The sequence below is a fragment of the Panthera leo genome, chromosome A3 (assembly GCF_018350215.1).
Source record: "Panthera leo isolate Ple1 chromosome A3, P.leo_Ple1_pat1.1, whole genome shotgun sequence".
Lineage (NCBI taxonomy): Eukaryota > Metazoa > Chordata > Mammalia > Carnivora > Felidae > Panthera > Panthera leo.
The window spans coordinates 30,261,264-30,277,998 of record NC_056681.1 but is presented as its reverse complement, the minus strand read 5'-3'; the positions used below and the strand labels follow the sequence as shown (position 1 = coordinate 30,277,998).

The following is a 16,735-nucleotide window of genomic DNA, read 5'->3' as shown; positions in this document are numbered from 1 at the left end:
CGACGGTTTGGCTAAGGTGATGTCAATGGCATCACATCGTTTAATTTGTGTCTTTGATGACGGAGGGAAACTGAATTTATCACTAGTTTAAACTGAGCACCTTCGAACTAATCGCTTTGCATCAATCCTGCTTTCCTGGAATGAGACCGGAAGGCTGCACTCAAAAGTGAATGGGTGGTAAGCTGTTTTTCCATCCCATCTCCCCAGCAAGGAGTTGGCCTCTGGCGGGGTGGAGCACAGCTGGGAAAGCAGGAGCTGAGGCTTTGCGCCTCTTGCGTAGTCCCATCCCTCCTGCCAAGGTGCAGTGGGTGGGAGTGGCAGAAGGGAGGGCCTGGCGGTAGGAGGTTGGGTGGCTAGGGGACTTGCGGAAGAAGGGGATGCAAAGACCCCCAGTCCTACCTGAGAGTGGTGAGGAGGAGGGTGGGGTTCATGACTTTTCCTTTTCCCAACATTTTGCCCAGCTTCTGTGATGTGTCAGGCGCTATACTTAGTGCTGGACAGGGCTGAGGTTTCAGGTTCATCCGCCCTGGATCAAGGGTCCAGCTCCCAATCTCTAGCCACTACTCACAGTCCAGGCTGTGGCTGTCCCCAGGATGGGGGACTGGGGGAGGACAGTCTGTGAGGCCTCCCACTTCAAAGACCAGAAATAAAACTGAAGGGTTGCGTTTTCAAAATCAACCCAGCTGGTGTTATGCACCCCCCCCCCAACACACACACACACACACACACACACACACACGAATGTGCTTACAGGCTTCTACAGGGTGTGGGGAAGGTGTATCTGTGTGTGCTCAACAAAAGGTGGGGGAGTGTGACACTCTTGAATCCTTTGAAATCTCACAGTCAGAGGTCACCTCTGGGCCAGTGAGGAGAGCCCAAGACCACAGAGAGGTCATTCCAGAGCATTCCTCCCATCAGCTCTGTGTATCTTCCCACATCTCCTTTTGCCAGTTAGATCACAGATTACGTGCCCAATTTAAAAAAAAAAAAAGATAGTCAATAAAAATAAGCTAAAATAGATATTTGGAATCATTTTGTATGAGAAACAACTCCCCACATCCAGCCAGGTCCTGGTTACAATGACAATTCTGGGCTTCAGAAAGCTCCACTTCCCATGAAAGGAACACCGTGCCTCTAAACTGTACACATCAAGCTGTGGGCTCACTTAAGGGGGTCTGGTGTGACCCCAGTACCTTGGCAGAAAAGAAGGAAAAATTATCACGTTTGCAAAATCCTTCTGCTTCTCCAAGCCTGTTCCCACACGGCATTTTTTTTAAATTTATTTTTTAAATTTATTTATTTTTTTATTTTTTTCAATACATGAAATTTATTGTCAAATTGGTTTCCATACAACACCCAGTGCTCATCCCAAAAGGTGCCCTCCTCAATACCCATCACCCACCCTCCCCTCCCTCCCACCCCCCATCAACCCTCAGTTTGTTCTCAGTTTTTTTTTTAATTTTTTTTAACATTTATTCATTTTTGAGACAGAGAGAGACAGAGCATGAACGGGGGAAGGTCAGAGAGAGAGGGAGACACAGAATCTGAAACAGGCTCCAGGCTCTGAGCTGTCAGCACAGAGCCCGACGCGGGGCTCGAACTCACAGACCGCGAGATCATGACCTGAGCCGAAGTCGGACGTCCAACCGACTGAGCCACCCAGGCGCCCCGTTCTCAGTTTTTAAGAGTCTCTTATGCTTTGGCTCTCTCCCACTCTAACCTCTTTTTTTTTTTTTTCTTTCCCCTCCCCCATGGGTTTCTCTTAAGTTTCTCAGGATTCACATAAGAGTGAAAACATATGGTATCTGTCTTTCTCTGTGTGGCTTATTTCACTTAGCATAACACTCTCCAGTTCCATCCACGTTGCTACAAAGGGCCATATTTCATTCTTTCTCATTGCCACATAGTACTCCATCCACACGGCATCTTTATGGGATTCATTTTTCTAGTGCCTTTTCCATCATGGCTTGTGACATGTTAAATGGTTTTTTAAAATTGGAACATGTTACTGGGGTGCCTGGGTGGCTCAGTCAGTTGAGTGTCGGGCTCTTGATTTTGGCTCAGGCATGATCTCACCATTTGTGGGTTCAAGCCTCGTGTAGGGCTACATGCTAACAGCACAAAGCCTGCTTCGGATTCTCTCTACCTTTGCCCCTCCCCTCCTCGTGAGCTCCCCCCCTCTCTCTCAAAAACAAATAAATAAACTTAAAAAAAATTGGTTCATGGTACCAAAAATTTGAACAAAGGAGAAAATTCAAATGGTACAAAACAGCAGTGAAAAGTCAATCTTCCATCCCACACAAACATTCAGAACAGATGCAGTCACTATCATAAACTTGTTGCATATTCTGGGGATAGTCTATGACAGTCCTAGGCAATAGAAACATAATGGCAGGCACAAATATGAGCCATATACATAATTTAAAATCTTCTAGTAGCCACATTAAAAAATATAAAAGAAACAGTTGAAATTTTAATATTTTATTTAATCTAATATATTCAAAATGTTATCATTTAAACATATTATCAATGTAATAATTGTTAATTAGATATTTTATTTGAAAGTTTATTTATTTATTTTGAGAGAGAGAGAGCACATGAGCGGAGGAGGATTGAGAGAGGGAGAGAGAGAAAATCCCAAGCTGGCTTCCAGCAGGTAACCCCAATGCGGGGCTTGAACCCACGCACGAGCTGTGAGATTAGGTGCCCCTAATTAGATATTTTAGATACTTTTTTTTGGTACCAAGTCTCAAAGTCCAATGTGCATCTTACACTCACAGCACATCTCAGCTTGTACTCACCACATATCCAGTGTTCAATAATCACACGCTATTAGTGGCTACCGCAGTGGGCAGTGTAGGTCTATATATGTACAAGCATATGTCCATATTTTTACAGATATAACAAACAGTATGTGAAACACTGTTTTACCCCTTGCTTTCTTTTACTTGGAGGTGGATCCATATGGGTACCATAAAGGCATATATTTACTCAATTCCCTAATGCTGAAAATTCAGGTTATTCATTTTTACATTGATGCGGCAGGCACACACAGAATGAATTCCTAAAAAGGAACTATTGCAAGATATGAGCTTTATTTATTGAAATCTCCTTTTCCCTTTCCCGAATGTCACTTCCTCAAGCTGACTGAGCTGAAGAACAGGGACCAAGTCATTTGCCTCTTCTCTAACCTCCAGGCACCTCGTATGGGCCCACGGCCAAGGTTGGCCTCGGACCCCATACCCCACCTCTACGGATTTCTCTTAAAGAGAGATAAAAGTACACACAGATGTTTGTTCATTGAGTCATCGTTAGTAACAATGAAATGCAGAGAGCAAGCTGGGTGTTCTTACAGGGGAACAGTTAATGAGGTGACTCCTCTATACCGTGTAATACCTGCAGCTTTTAAAGAGAATGGGCATGGGGGCAGGCAGGGATGCTTGGCATCCAGCAGGGGCCCAATAAGTAATTGTTGATATTTGAGTGATTACATAATGGGCTCTCAGAAGATGGTCTTTTCAAGAGAGGGTTCCTAGCGTAAAAGAAAGTTGAAACTCACTGATGAAAATAATCATTGACGTGAAAAGATGTTCACAATATGGGCTACAAAATATTATGCCAACTATGGTCCCACTAAAAACAATATGCACAGAAAAGTATCCCACAAGAATATTCTCTGAATAGTGGAATTAAATGTTTGTACCCTCAACATCTTCTGTATTTTAAAATATTTTCCAAAGAACAGGTACAATTTTCAAGTTAATTCAAAGACCTGAATCTGGTACTCAATCCGGTAGTTCCCCAGACAATTAAACATAAGAGTTACCATATGACCCAGCAACTCCACTCCCAGCTATATACCCGAGAAAAATGAAAACATGTTCACACAAAAGCTTGCAAACAAATGCTTACAGCAGCATTATTCGTAACTGCCAAAACAGAAATAATCCAAATGTCCATCAAATGATAAATGGATAAAAATGTCTTATATCCATACAATCGAATATTATTCAGCTGTAAGAAAAGAATAAAGCACTAACAGATAGTTCATCATGGATGAATCTTGAAAATATGACTCTAAGTGAAAGAAGCCAGTCATAAAAGACATGTGTTATTGATTCCATTCATATGAAGTATCCAGGCAGGGGTTTCTTTCTAAGGTGATGAAAATGTTCTCAAACTGATTGTGGTGGATAGTTGCATGTATCTATGAATTGTATATGCTAAATGAGTGAATTGTATGATACGTGAAATATATCTCAATAAAGCTGTTAAAATGAAAGGATGGGGGGAGCACCTGGGTGGCTCAGTCAGTTAAGTGTCTGACTCTTGATTTCAGCTCAGGCCATGATCTCATGGTTTGTGAGTTCGAGCCCTGAGTCAGGCTCTGCACTGACAGCAAAGTGTGCTGTCTGTGCAGAGCCTGCTTGGGATTCTCTCTCTCCCTGTTTCTCTGCTCCTACCCTGCTCGCTCTCTCTCTCTCTCTCTCTCAAAATAAATAAATAAACTTCAAAACATGAAAGGATGGGGCCACCTGGGTGGTTCAGTTAGTTAAGTGTCCGACTCTTGATTTTGGCTCAGGTCATGATCTCTCATTTCATGAGTTCAAGCCCCACGTTGGGCTCTGTGCTGACAGTGTGTAGCCTGCTTGGGATTCTCTCTCTCCCTCTCTCTCTGCCCCTCCCCTGCTCTCACATGCTCTTCCTCACTCTCTCTCAAAATTAAAAAAAAAATGAAAGTGTGAGTAGAATTATGGAAGATTAGGGGAGAAATGTATTTATCTTGGGACTCTTGGCTCTAGAAACTCTAGAGGTGTCCTCAAATATCTAGACAATCTCTGTCCTAGTAACTGTATCCACCTGTATCAATAGGCCCACATTGTCTTCACCTTCCAGGCCCATCCTTGGTTCCCACAAAAAAATACCAGTATAGCCACTTCCAGGACAAAAAAGAAGTCACACACTTGTGTTGACAGCACAGCCATTTCCAGATATCTGGTCTACCTGCTGCCTGTAGCAGGGCATAGGGCCCATTTCCACTCCCTCTCAGCTGAGCAATTCCTACGTCCATCCATCTGGAGCCCTGGGATCCCCCCACCTCCCTCTGTAAGCCCCATCTTTCCAATTCCCCACCTTAGAGAAGTCTACAGTCCACATTCTCTCGTCTTGGCCTAGGCTGTCCAAAGCTACCCACTAGGCCTAATACCCATTCTACCTACCTAATCATTATTCCTCATGCCCCTCAGCAATCTTTCCACTCTCCTTTTAATTTTAAAGGTCCTGTTGTACTTGCTTATGGGAAAATTCAGTGAAGTAGAAAAAAAAAAAGCCCACCCATTGTCTATTCACCCAAACACACATTGATTATAAGCCAAGATGGGTGAAGAGGCAGGAGGGACATATGTGTACATTGATGAAACCACCAAAATGTAGACACGGTTTCCTGAAAATGTGTGGCAAGGAGTCTCGGACACGTAGCCTTACACTCACCTTTGCACAGGGACCATACACCCATTATGGGCCAAGCACTGATCTGGCCCCTGTAGGGAAAAATCTCCCATGTTCTTCTAGACCTTGTGATTAGAAGAATATTTTTTATGTCTCAGGAGTGGAAAAGGCCTACGTAAGACACAAAACCCAGAAACAATAAAGGAAAAAATTGACACAGCTGCTTACTTAAAGATTATAAACTTCTCATATTTAAGATTCCCTAGGCTAAGTTAAAGGATAAGTAGCAGACTGGAAGAAAATATTTGCAATATTCTTAACAAAGATTTTGTGTTCAGAGCATATGAAGAGCTCCTGTAAGTCCACAAAAAGACAAATACAAGAGAAACATGGACAAAAAGCATGACTAGAAAATTCACATTCAAATGGCATTCAAAGAAATATACATGGTAACACAGCAGTGAGTTACACTTTCTTCCCTTGGCCTCCAGAACAGCACACAGGCCTGGTGGTTCTCCAACCTCTTCAGCTGTTTTTCATGAATTTCTTGTTAGTCCTTTCTTGAACCCTTAACCTTGGAGAGCCCAGGGCACTGTCCTTGGTCCTCTTCTTTGCACACATCCACTTGTTTGTAGCCTCATCCAGATCATCCCAGGTCCTTAGCCCATCCCCCTGGGTCACAGCCTTCCTCTTTGACTACGCACCTCAAGCTACTCTAAGAGATTTTTTTTTTAAACTACCGCAAAGCATTCATTGTTTTAAGAATATGTCATTTTTATTTGTTTGGTGCAGGAGGAGGTTTCAGGGATTCATGTGTATGTATGCTTTTATATATATAAACGACATTATGTCTGTAGCTGAAAACACATTTATGCCTGTATGCATGGAAAAGTCCAGAAGGTGACACACGGAGATGTTATCAGTGTTCATCTATGGATTTGGGGATTACTAGCAAATAGATTTAAAATCGTAATGCTGCTTGTAAAAATAATCTAAATGCGTAACAATAGGCTACACAGATTAGTGTTCACCCATAATTGGAACAATATACAACTATTAAAAAGCATGTTGGCAATACTTCATCAAGTGGCAAAATTCTCATCACTTGATGCCAGGTAAAACAGCAGGAGATGCCAGTTATACAGTGTATACATCTGATGCCAGTTTTATGCAATAAATTTTTAAAAAGAAAACTGCATGAACCTAGAGAAAAGACTGGAAGGAAACGTACCAAAATGTTACCTGCGCATTTCTCCAGGTGTTGGGGTGAAAGATGATTTTTAGTTTCCTGTATTTTTCAGATTCCGCAGATTTTGCTGTCACAAAACAAAAACCACAAAACACAGTTGTTATTCTTTATAAACAGCAGATCGGTGCCCACTGGGCGCAGAGGCCGGGCACCGCGCCCCTGCCCGCGCGTTCGCCCGCGGGTCTCCGGACGCCCGAGCGCTGGCGGGTCCAGCAGGCCGCAGCGCCCCCCCGCGGTCGGTCCGGGGCGGCGGGGAGGGGGGTGGGCGCGGAGGGCGGGGAGGCGGCGCCGGGCGTCCCCGCGCTTCCCGCGAGATCCCGCTCCGCCCGCTCCGCCCCGCTCGCCGCGCTCCCTGCTCCCCGCGCCGCGGCACTTCCTGCCTTCCGCGCCCGCGCCGCCCGCCCTCGCCCGCGCCCGCCGCCTGCCGCCCGCCGCCCGGCGCCGCGCCCGCCGGCGCCCCCGAAGGTGCCCCCGGCCCGGCCGGGTCACCGCCCCGCCCGCCGCCCCGCGAGCCGCTTTGTCTCGGGCGGGGCGCGCGGGAGAGGCCGCCAGGTGCCCCCCGCCGCGGGCCCGGGCCCCCCGCCCCGGGGCGGCGGCGGTGGCGCCGGGCCCCGGGGCGGGGGGCGCGCCGGGATGGGCCCCAAGCGGCGGCAGCTGACGTTCCGGGAGAAGTCGCGGATCATCCAGGAGGTGGAGGAGAACCCGGACTTGCGCAAGGGCGAGATCGCGCGGCGCTTCAACATCCCGCCATCCACGCTGAGCACCATCCTGAAGAACAAGCGCGCCATCCTGGCGTCGGAGCGCAAGTACGGTGTGGCCTCCACCTGCCGCAAGACCAACAAGCTGTCCCCCTACGACAAGCTCGAGGGGCTGCTCATCGCCTGGTTCCAGCAGATCCGCGCCGCTGGCCTACCCGTCAAGGGCATCATCCTCAAGGAGAAGGCGCTGCGTATAGCCGAGGAGCTGGGCATGGACGACTTCACCGCCTCCAACGGTTGGCTGGACCGCTTCCGCCGGCGCCACGGTGTGGTGTCCTGCAGCGGTGTGGCCCGCGCCCGGTCGCGCAGTGCTGCTCCCCGGCCCCCAGCGGCTCCCGCCAGCCCACCTGCGGTGCCCTCGGAGGGCAGCGGCGGGGGTTCGACGGGCTGGCGCGCTCGGGAGGAGCAGCCGCCGTCGGTGGCCGAGGGCTACGCCTCCCAGGACGTGTTCAGCGCCATTGAGACCAGTCTGTGGTACGACTTCCTGCCCGACCAGGCTGCGGGGCTGTGCGGCAGCGATGGACGGGCGCGCAGGGCCACCCAGCGCCTGAGCGTCCTGCTGTGCGCCAACGCAGACGGTAGCGAGAAGCTGCCCCCGCTTGTGGCCGGCAAGTCGGCCAAGCCCCGTGCAGGCCAAGCCGGCCTGCCTTGCGACTACACCGCCAACTCTAAGGGTGGTGTCACCACGCAGGCCCTGGCCAAGTACCTGAAGGCCCTGGACACTCGCATGGCTGCAGAGTCTCGCCGAGTCCTGCTACTGGCCGGCCGCCTGGCTGCCCAGTCCCTGGATACCTCCGGCCTGCGGCATGTACAGCTGGCCTTCTTCCCGCCGGGCACCGTGCAGCCGCTGGAGCGGGGAGTGGTCCAACAGGTGAAGGGCCACTACCGCCAGGCTATGCTACTCAAGGCCATGGCCGCACTAGAGGGCCAGGATCGTTCAGGCCTGCAGCTAGGTTTGATGGAGGCCTTGCACTTCGTGGCTGCCGCCTGGCAGGCAGTGGAGCCTTCGGACATAGCTGCCTGCTTTCGTGAGGCTGGCTTCGGGGGTGGCCCAAATGCCACCATCACCACTGCCCTCAAGAGTGAGGGGGAGGAAGAGGAGGAGGAGGAAGAGGAGGAAGAAGAAGAGGAGGAAGAGGAAGAGGAGGGTGAAGGGGAGGAGGAGGAGGAGGAAGAAGAGGGTGAGGAGGAGGAAGGGGGGAAGGAGAGGAGTTGGGGGAGGAAGAGGAGGTGGAAGAGGAGGGTGATGTTGATGACAGTGATGAAGAGGAGGAGGAAGAGGAGGAAGAGAGCTCCTCTGAGGGCTTGGAGGCTGAGGACTGGGCCCAGGGGGTAGTAGAAGCTGGTGGCAGCTTCGGGGGCTACAGTGCCCAGGAGGAGGCCCAGTGCCCTACTCTCCATTTCCTGGAGGGTGAAGAGGACTCTGAGTCTGACAGTGAGGAAGAGGAGGAAGATGAGGATGATGAGGAGGATGAAGATGATGAAGATGAGGAGGAAGATGGTGATGAGGTGCCTGTGCCCAGCTTTGGGGAGGCCATGGCTTACTTCGCTATGGTCAAGAGGTACCTGACTTCCTTCCCCATTGATGACCGTGTGCAGAGCCACATCCTTCATTTGGAACACGATCTGGTCCACGTGACCAGGAAGAACCATGCCCGGCAGGCAGGAGTTCGGGGTCTTGGACATCAGAGCTGAGCCACTGGGCCTAGCCATGCCCGACCCAGATGTGGCAGCACCAGCCCAGGGCAGAGGACTCTCTGGGCAGCCGCTGTGGATGGAGCCAGAATGGGGAGCTCCAGATCCTTTAGTGATGTTCCTCTGGCCCTGTGACAGGCCCAGCCACCTCGGTAGGGCCCAGGGCTGGGGTCAGCCTCACTGCCTGCTTATTGCCTCTTTCTCAGAGTCCTCTTTCCTCCCCATTTGCCCCTGGGCTTGGGGGACCAGGTGGGGAGGGTGGGGAGCTGTCCGGTGCTACCACACCGTGCCATCAGTGGACTAGGCCACAGTAGCAGCCAGGGTTGGGCCCTGGAGGCTCCCGGCCGGAGAGTGCCTCTCCCCTCTGCCGTCCACACCAGGTGTTTGGTGGGGGGGACCCCAAAGCCATTCTGGGAAGGGCTCCAGAGGAAAGTCCAGCCTAGGCCGCCACAAGGCTGGCAGCCCCCCACCCTGCCCCTGGGCCGCCTTGAGAAGCACAGTCTAACTCACCGCAGGCTCCTGAGCCTGCCTCTGCCTGCTTCCCCATCTTCCCAATCCCTTTCTCTGGCCCAGTCCAGGTTACTGTGGCCCTTGGTTTTCTTTCCAAATTGGAGGTTCCCAAGAGGCCCTCCAGGGGAGTGATAATGGGCACTTCCCTTGTGGGTAGCTGCAGGCCCCATGCCTCTCCTCCCTCTCTGGCAGGGCCCTATCCTGGGCAGGGTGCCTGGGGCTGGGCCCAGAGTCCAGCCATCCAGCCGCTCCTTTCCCAGTCTGAATTCAATAAATCTGTCCACCCCCCTTTTGTGGGGGTGAACGTTTTAACAGCCAAGGGTGCATCCTTCATGGTCTGGGCTTGCGTCTGTCTTGGGAACACGTCCTGTCCTGGCTCCCTTTGGTCCTTGCTCTGGTGGGACATGGAACCAAGCGTTGAGAGGGCGGCCACAGCCTACACCCTGACTGGGGTGAGGGACCACCTCCATATCTAAGTATTATCCAAGCTTGGGGAGGAAGGGGTCTTTAGTGTATCTCCTTGGGTTTGAGGAAGTCGGGCCTTATCCTGCTTTGGGGTTAGAAAGAAGCAGCTCAGGATCAGTTGGCTAGGAGGGAAGGGAGGGAGCCAGCAATCCCTGTTGGACCAAATTGAACTGGGAACTAGGCCTATCAAGCCCATTAAAGTTGGTCCTTGTAGGAGTGGGGCCAGAAGGCAGAGCAAAAGGAGTGTTGGGGCAACTCCTGTGGTCCAGGTTGGAGTTCAGAGGTACATACAGGGCCTCCCTTGGTTTACTTTTGATGCTTAAAGAGGGAGCCCTTTAGGCCTTTCAGTGATTAGCATTTCCGAGCCTGGTGGCTGGTTATCCTGGGGACAGTACAGGAGGAAGATAAAATTCCTGGGATACATTGCACCCCCAAGAGGCTGAGGAAGAATGGGCAACTCGCTTTGTGGTGCCCTCCAGGGGGCACCCCAGTCCAAAGGTGAAGATTGGTGCCTCTGCTGATCTCTAACCCCTTTTCTCCTGTCAGGGCCCAGCCCCTCCCTCATTGAGGCCCTCAGGCCCCCTTGGTTCCAACTAGGGGAGGGCCTGGGCTTGGGGAGGCCAGGCAGCTCTGGGCCCCAAACCGGTTTTCCCACCTTCACCAGGGCTGGCACATCACCACTGTGGTTCCCTCCCCACTACTTCCTTTCAGTTCTTCCTCTCTCCACCCTGGAATGTTGGGGGTGGGGGGATATCTAGGCCATCTTTTGTCCCTTGCCTGCCCTGGGTGTGGTCCCTTCCAGAAAGGCAAGACCAATATGTATGATTTTAAAACAAGAAGGTAGAGTGACGATTCCATACTTGGCCTTCCACACTCCTGGAACTCAGGGTTTCCCTGTAAGCCTTAAAGGCAATGAAACTAAGTGATGGCAAAAAGTAGTTGGGATTCCCCTTACCCCCATCTGAGCTATGGAGGAGAAAACTGGAAAGTCCTAAGAAAGCCCAGCCTACCCCCTGGCCTGCTCTGGAGTTAAGACGGGAGCGGTAGGTTTCTCCCCAGGTGCCCCTGTTCAACCCAGTCCCTCATCTCAAATACCAACAAGGCAAATTATTTCCATTTGTCTTCTCTTCTGCTGGAACTGAGATCATCTCAATAATGATGGCACCAAGTGATGTTAATAGGGCCCTTGCTGTGTGCCAGGCGCTGTGCTAAGCATTTTAGATGCTCACAAAACCCCTATGAGGTAGGTGAAACCACGAGAAAACAGACACAGAGAGGTCCAGTAATGTGCCCAAAGCCACATTGCTAGTCTTCGGTGGAAGCAAACTTTCTTCCCTGGCTGACCCTAGGAGTCCCTTGACTGCTACTTTGTGTCCTTTCACTAAGGCAGAACCCACATCCCTAACCCTTCTAAAAATAGTGCTCCTTTGAAATGGAACTGGCTACTGAAGTCCATTTTTAACCCATGGAAGAACCGCTCTTTGGAGGGAGATGAGGGATTATGGGAGTGTTTACAGGAGCTATTGCAGCTTTTATACCTGTAGCCAATTCCCATATCCTCAGTCCCCATACAAATGCAGATCTGTAAGTACCCTTCCCATTTTCCTCCCTCTTACCCCACTGGGACAAATAGAACCATTCCCACTTCACAAAGGGGGAAAATAAGGTTAAGGAGTTAAATAACCTGCCCGAGGCACTGGCCTTGAGCCGAGTATTCTCCTTGGGAGTCTGGGTGACATTAAATGCCCTACCAGGACACTGCTGGGAAGGGCAGTAGTGGTGATGGCCTTAATAGCACAGAGCTTTGAGAAGGGACCCAGCAAGGAGGCACTGTCACACAGCCTATCACACAATCCAGATGGGAAGCAGCAGATGATTAATTACAGTGGACACCCAGATAAAGCTGAGGAACATTGGGATGCTGCCTTCACTTGGGACTGATAGCTGAAGGATCCAGAAGGGGAATCTCGGCCCTGAGGATGCTGGGGCAGGGATTCTGAGGGCCCAGTTGGGTTTGGCAGGTCCCAGGGTGGGCCAGTGGCTGATCAGGTGGAGTGGGCGCAGATGCTGGGAAGACAAGGCCACCTAATCGCCTATTCAAAGCTGGGGCCTGAGAGTAGGTAGAGGGAGAAAACTACAATTCCCAGAAGCCCCTGTTCCCCTCCGAGTCAAGGATAGTTGCCATGGTTTCAGAAAACAATATGGCTGCTCCCAGCTGGGAAGCGAGTTTCCCGGTTTGAGAGGCAGAGGCCGGTCTGGGCGCCTTCGGTGGCGAAAGAAGAGGCATCTGAGAGATCGTGCGGTTTGGCGCTGACGCTGCACGACTGGAACGGTCTTGCCTTGCTGGGGGTGCCAATGGCTGGCAGCGTGGACGAGGAGGCGTTGCACCAGCTGTACCTGTGGGTAGACAACATCCCCCTATCCCGGCCCAAGAGAAATCTCTCCAGGGACTTCAGTGATGGAGGTGTGCACCTTAGTGTGTGTGCACCCATGTGTGTGTCCCATGTGTCCGTGTTTGTCTACATATTCTGTATGTACGTGTGTAAGGGGTCTGTGTGCATGTGTCTCTTTGTGTTTCTGTGCGTGTGGGTATGTGTATGTTGGGGGGGGGGTGTCTGACTATCTCCTGGAACTTCAATTATACAAATGTGTGCGCGTGTGTGTTTATCTGTATCTGTGGGAATACGGCTGTGTGTGCGTCTATATGTATGTCCCCTTGTTCTATTCTTTAGGCATGTGTGGTTGTGGTGTCTGAGTGTGAGTCTGTGATGCCCTCCTGGGACTTTAATGACTAAGACGTGTGTCTGTGTATGTTTTTGTGCATCTCTCTGTATGTACTTCTTCATTACTATATTCTATATATCTGTCTTGTGGGATTCTGAGCTTGTGTATGTGCATATGTTTGTTGATACATTCTGTCCTGTATGCATGTAGGGGGTCTTGTGTGCATATGTGTTTGTGATCCTGGGACTTTGCTGTTGGAGTGTGTGTGTGTGTGTGTGTGTGTGTGTGTGTGTCCATGTGAATGCCTAGGGTGGGGCCCCAGGCTCCTGATAGGCTCTCTTGGAGACTCCTTCTCTGAAGACCAGACACCTCAGTTTTCATATGCTTGAGTTAATGGGGATGGGATGCTGCTTCTCTGGGGTATGCTGGAGGCTGATCACTCATTTCTAATCTTGCTTTCTTGAACTCCTTCCCTCTCCTCCACCACCCCTCCCTCCCTATCATCCGTTCCCTTTCCACACCTCCACCCATCCGCTTGGTCACACCATTCTGTAACCCCCGATTCTCTCATTACATGCACATCTTCTCCCTACTCCTTCTCCCTTACCTACTGCCTCCTCCCCCACCTTCCACATCTGCTTCCATTCCCTCAGTCCTGGTCGCAGAAGTCATCAAGTTTTACTTCCCCAAGATGGTGGAGATGCACAATTATGTCCCTGCCAACTCTCTCCAACAGAAGCTCAACAACTGGGGTCACCTAAACAGGTAGCAGAATACTTGGGTGCACTAGCGAAATCTCTAACCCCGTTCCCCCCTCCCGACCCCCAGGATCCCAGGGAGCTGGGACTCTGTTGGTGTCAGGGTAGGGAGGGACAACGCAGGCAGAACTGGTAACAAAATCAAGGGTTTGTTGTTGTTGTTGTTTTTGAGGAGACAAAGGAAAAGTGACAACCAAGATTCTGGCTCATTCCCCCAGGGCTGCACCCCCTTCCTTCTCCCCCACGTCCCTCACTTCATTCCCCGAGGACCCAGTCCTCCATTCCTGTGTCTATTCCCAGGAAGGTGCTGAACAAGCTGAACTTCTCGGTACCAGAGGACGTGATGCGCAAGATCGCGCAATGCGCGCCAGGCGTGGTGGAGTTAGTGCTCATTCCGCTGAGGCAGCGCCTGGAGGAGCGCCAGAGGCGCAGGAAGCAGGGCGCGGGCTCCTTACAGGTGCCACCCCACTCAAGTTTCTCCCACTACTTTGTGGGAGCTTCCCAGGCAGCGTGAAGCCCCGCCGTGGCAAGAAGTGTGGGAGAAGGGTGTCTGGCAAAGGGAGCCTGGTCTTGGGGACCACGGAAGAGACATGGGGCTCCTTGGGGATGAGCGAATCCTACCTCACAGTAAACCCTGGGGGTTCTTTCAGGAGCTGGCTCCCCAGGATGGCACTGGCTACATGGATGTGGGTAAAGTGGTCTTTACTTTTCTTCTCTCCCAGGAGAAGCTTTCCTCCTGTCCTTCCTTCCTATGGGGGAAGGGAGGCCGGGGTTGGGGGAAGCAAGAGAGAAGTCAGGAAAATAGGACTCCAGCACGGTTAACTCCTCCACTTGCCTGGTCTCAGGTTTGTCCCAGAAGGCCCGAGGGGAAGGTGCCCCGGACTCTCAGGGAGGAGGGCAGCTCAGGTAAGGAGGCTGGGAGTTCCTACCTCACCAGGCCTGGTGATCTCCCTACACAGGGCTGGCAGGTAAGGGTGGTGGCAGGTTGTTCCTGGGAAAGCAGGAAGTGGGGGTGTAGGGGACGGGGAGCGAAGGCCTGGCCGAGGGGCATTGGAAGGATGAGAATGGGGCCTGAGGTTCGGGCCTCCGCTAAGCTGCTTCCCACCCCAGGGGGGGTCGGCTGCCAGCGCCCCGACCTCCGGGATATAGTCAGGCACTGCAGGGCGACCCAAGCTTCGTCCTCCAGATCGCTGAAAAGGAGCAGGAGCTGTTGGCCTCTCAGGAGACTGTGCAGGTGAGGGTGACTGGGAAGGCGCGGGTGGTGGTGGGGCGGTGGGTGCTTAGGGCCTGCAGTGGTGGGGACAGAAGGCAGCGGGCCTCTGGCTTGACCTTTGTGCGGCGCGGCCCAGGTCCTGCAGATGAAGGTGAGGCGCTTAGAGCATTTGCTGCAGCTCAAGAACGTGCGCATCGACGATCTCTCCCGGCGGCTCCAGCAGGCAGAGCGTAAGCAGCGGTGAGCGGCGGCCGGGGCCGCGCGGGGACGCCCCAGTACCCGCCAGAGCCCGGACGCCTAGACCGACGCACCCACCCACGCACCCACCGACGGACTGACGGACCTACCGGCGCGCGGAGCCAGCAGCTCAAAGAGCCTCATGGGCGCCAGCGCTCCCCTCCCTTGGGTTGGGGGTGAGTTGGGGGGCAGTGAGGCAGGAGCCCTCAGAACGCAGCCCCCCGGACTGACCCACCTCCTTCCACTCCATCCGGGTCAGGAGAATGGACCGCTTTGCAGAACCCAGAAGCCACGTGCAGAGACCTGGCATGCTCCCCAAAGCCATGCCCGACACCAGGGGCCCCACCTTGGTGCTCCCTGCTCTGGGCCTTAGGGGGCGGTGCCCGGACTCGGTGCACACCCCTAGAAACAGGTCCCCGCCCAGCCCTGAGGACTGCGGCGTCTCCATCCGGGCTAGTTCTCTGCGCTCTGGACCTCGGGGGAAGCTGCCAGAGGCAGCTGAGGGAGAAGCTTCCCTCTCCGGCGCGCTCACCTGGGGCCCAACTCGAGGCTGGAGAGCACAGCAGCTGGAGAGGAAGGGGTGAGGAATGGCTTCAGCCAGGAGTGGGGAAGACATGGGCTGTGCCTGTTCCAAACACTCTTCCCTCCCCTCCTAGGGGGCACCTTTGAGAATGTTTTGGAGATACAGGACCGCACTACCCCCATTAAAGAAGTTGTGCTATCTTTCCTGCGACTGCCTTCTCTGTCTAGATTTCTTGCCCTTCTTAAGCCGCACTGCCCGCCCCCCCCCCCCCCCCCCCCCCCATTTTGAGTGAAAGAGCCTTGTAGGCCCAGAGTGGGTTTCACCTTTGGTCAGCTGGGCCCTGGGTGGCCACTGCCTGGTAGGTTGATGATATCACAGGGTCAGGTCTTGTGCACTAGAACAGCCTGACTTCTAACACTGGCCTTAGACTGACCCCCAAACTCACCCTCACAGAATCTTCTAGCCCTGTCCAAACCCAACTCCAAACCCAGGCTTCAGATTCTCCCCAAATGTAGCCGCACCCTCACCCTCAACGCTGCCCATGGACTGACCCCTAAACCTGTCCTCTGTGTGACTCCCAACCCTGCTCACAGACTTGATCCATAGTTCTATGGACTGAGGCCAAGCTTGATTCCCAACCCTGACCAAGATACTATGGCCATGATATGACCCTAACTCTGAAAATTTACTGACTACTGGCATTACATTTTGAGACCCCACAATTCTATTCCTAGACATATTTCAGCATATACCCAGGGGAAACTTAAGCTCTTGTGTTCTGTATTCTGTAACACGGGTATAGCAATAGTCATAGCAACATTCTTTGTAATAGAAAAGAATTGAAAATAACTTGTATTAGTTTCTATCGCTGTGTAAGAAATCACCACAAACTTAAAACAGCACAAATTTATTATCTCATCTTTTCTGTGTGTCAAGAGTCCAGGTGTGGCCTAGCTGGGCCCTCTGCTTCAGAGTTTCTCATAAGGCTGCACTCAAAGTGGTGGCTAGGGCTGTGGTTTCACCTGAAGTCTTAACTGGGGAAGGATTCACTTCCAAGTTCACTTGGTTGTTGACAGAGTTCGGTTCCTTGTGGGCTGTAGGACTGAGGGTTTCAGTTTCTTGCTAGTTGTTGGCTGGTGCCCTCATTTCCTTGCC

At 52.1% G+C, this 16,735-nt stretch overlaps 2 protein-coding genes across 5 annotated transcripts; both read left to right on the top strand.

Moving 5' to 3' along the window:
• The first annotated feature begins 7,305 nt into the window (after positions 1-7,305).
• CENPB (centromere protein B) lies at positions 7,306-9,979 on the top strand. Its single transcript, XM_042931512.1, is given in 2 exon segments — positions 7,306-8,654; positions 8,657-9,979. Coding segments are annotated over 2 exon segments (1,818 nt in total). The 5' UTR covers positions 7,306-7,330; the 3' UTR covers positions 9,151-9,979.
• Positions 9,980-10,059: 80 nt separating this feature from the next.
• Positions 10,060-15,790, top strand: SPEF1 (sperm flagellar 1). Of its 4 annotated transcripts, none has more exons than XM_042931515.1 (8): positions 10,060-12,524; positions 13,503-13,614; positions 13,908-14,064; positions 14,258-14,297; positions 14,453-14,513; positions 14,794-14,841; positions 14,957-15,060; positions 15,317-15,790. In XM_042931515.1, the coding sequence occupies exons 1-8, from the start codon at positions 12,481-12,483 to the stop codon at positions 15,639-15,641; spliced, it is 891 nt and encodes a 296-aa protein (XP_042787449.1). In that variant the 5' UTR covers positions 10,060-12,480; the 3' UTR covers positions 15,642-15,790. The 4 variants fall into 4 exon arrangements, with proteins under 4 accessions (XP_042787449.1, XP_042787450.1, XP_042787448.1 ...); XM_042931516.1 differs by having other exon boundaries at positions 14,718-14,841; XM_042931514.1 differs by having other exon boundaries at positions 10,060-12,589; positions 14,718-14,841.
• Positions 15,791-16,735: the final 945 nt, after the last annotated feature.

Bases quoted from the DNA above. Each gene is read 5' to 3' on its own strand.
- SPEF1 (XM_042931514.1), top strand. From the start codon at position 12,481: ATGGCTGGCAGCGTGGACGAGGAGGCGTTGCACCAGCTGTACCTGTGG. The intron at 14,842-14,956 runs GTGAGGGTGACT...GGCGCGGCCCAG, and splicing joins CCTCTCAGGAGACTGTGCAG to GTCCTGCAGATGAAGGTGAG. The intron at 15,061-15,316 runs GTGAGCGGCGGC...CATCCGGGTCAG, and splicing joins CAGGCAGAGCGTAAGCAGCG to GAGAATGGACCGCTTTGCAG.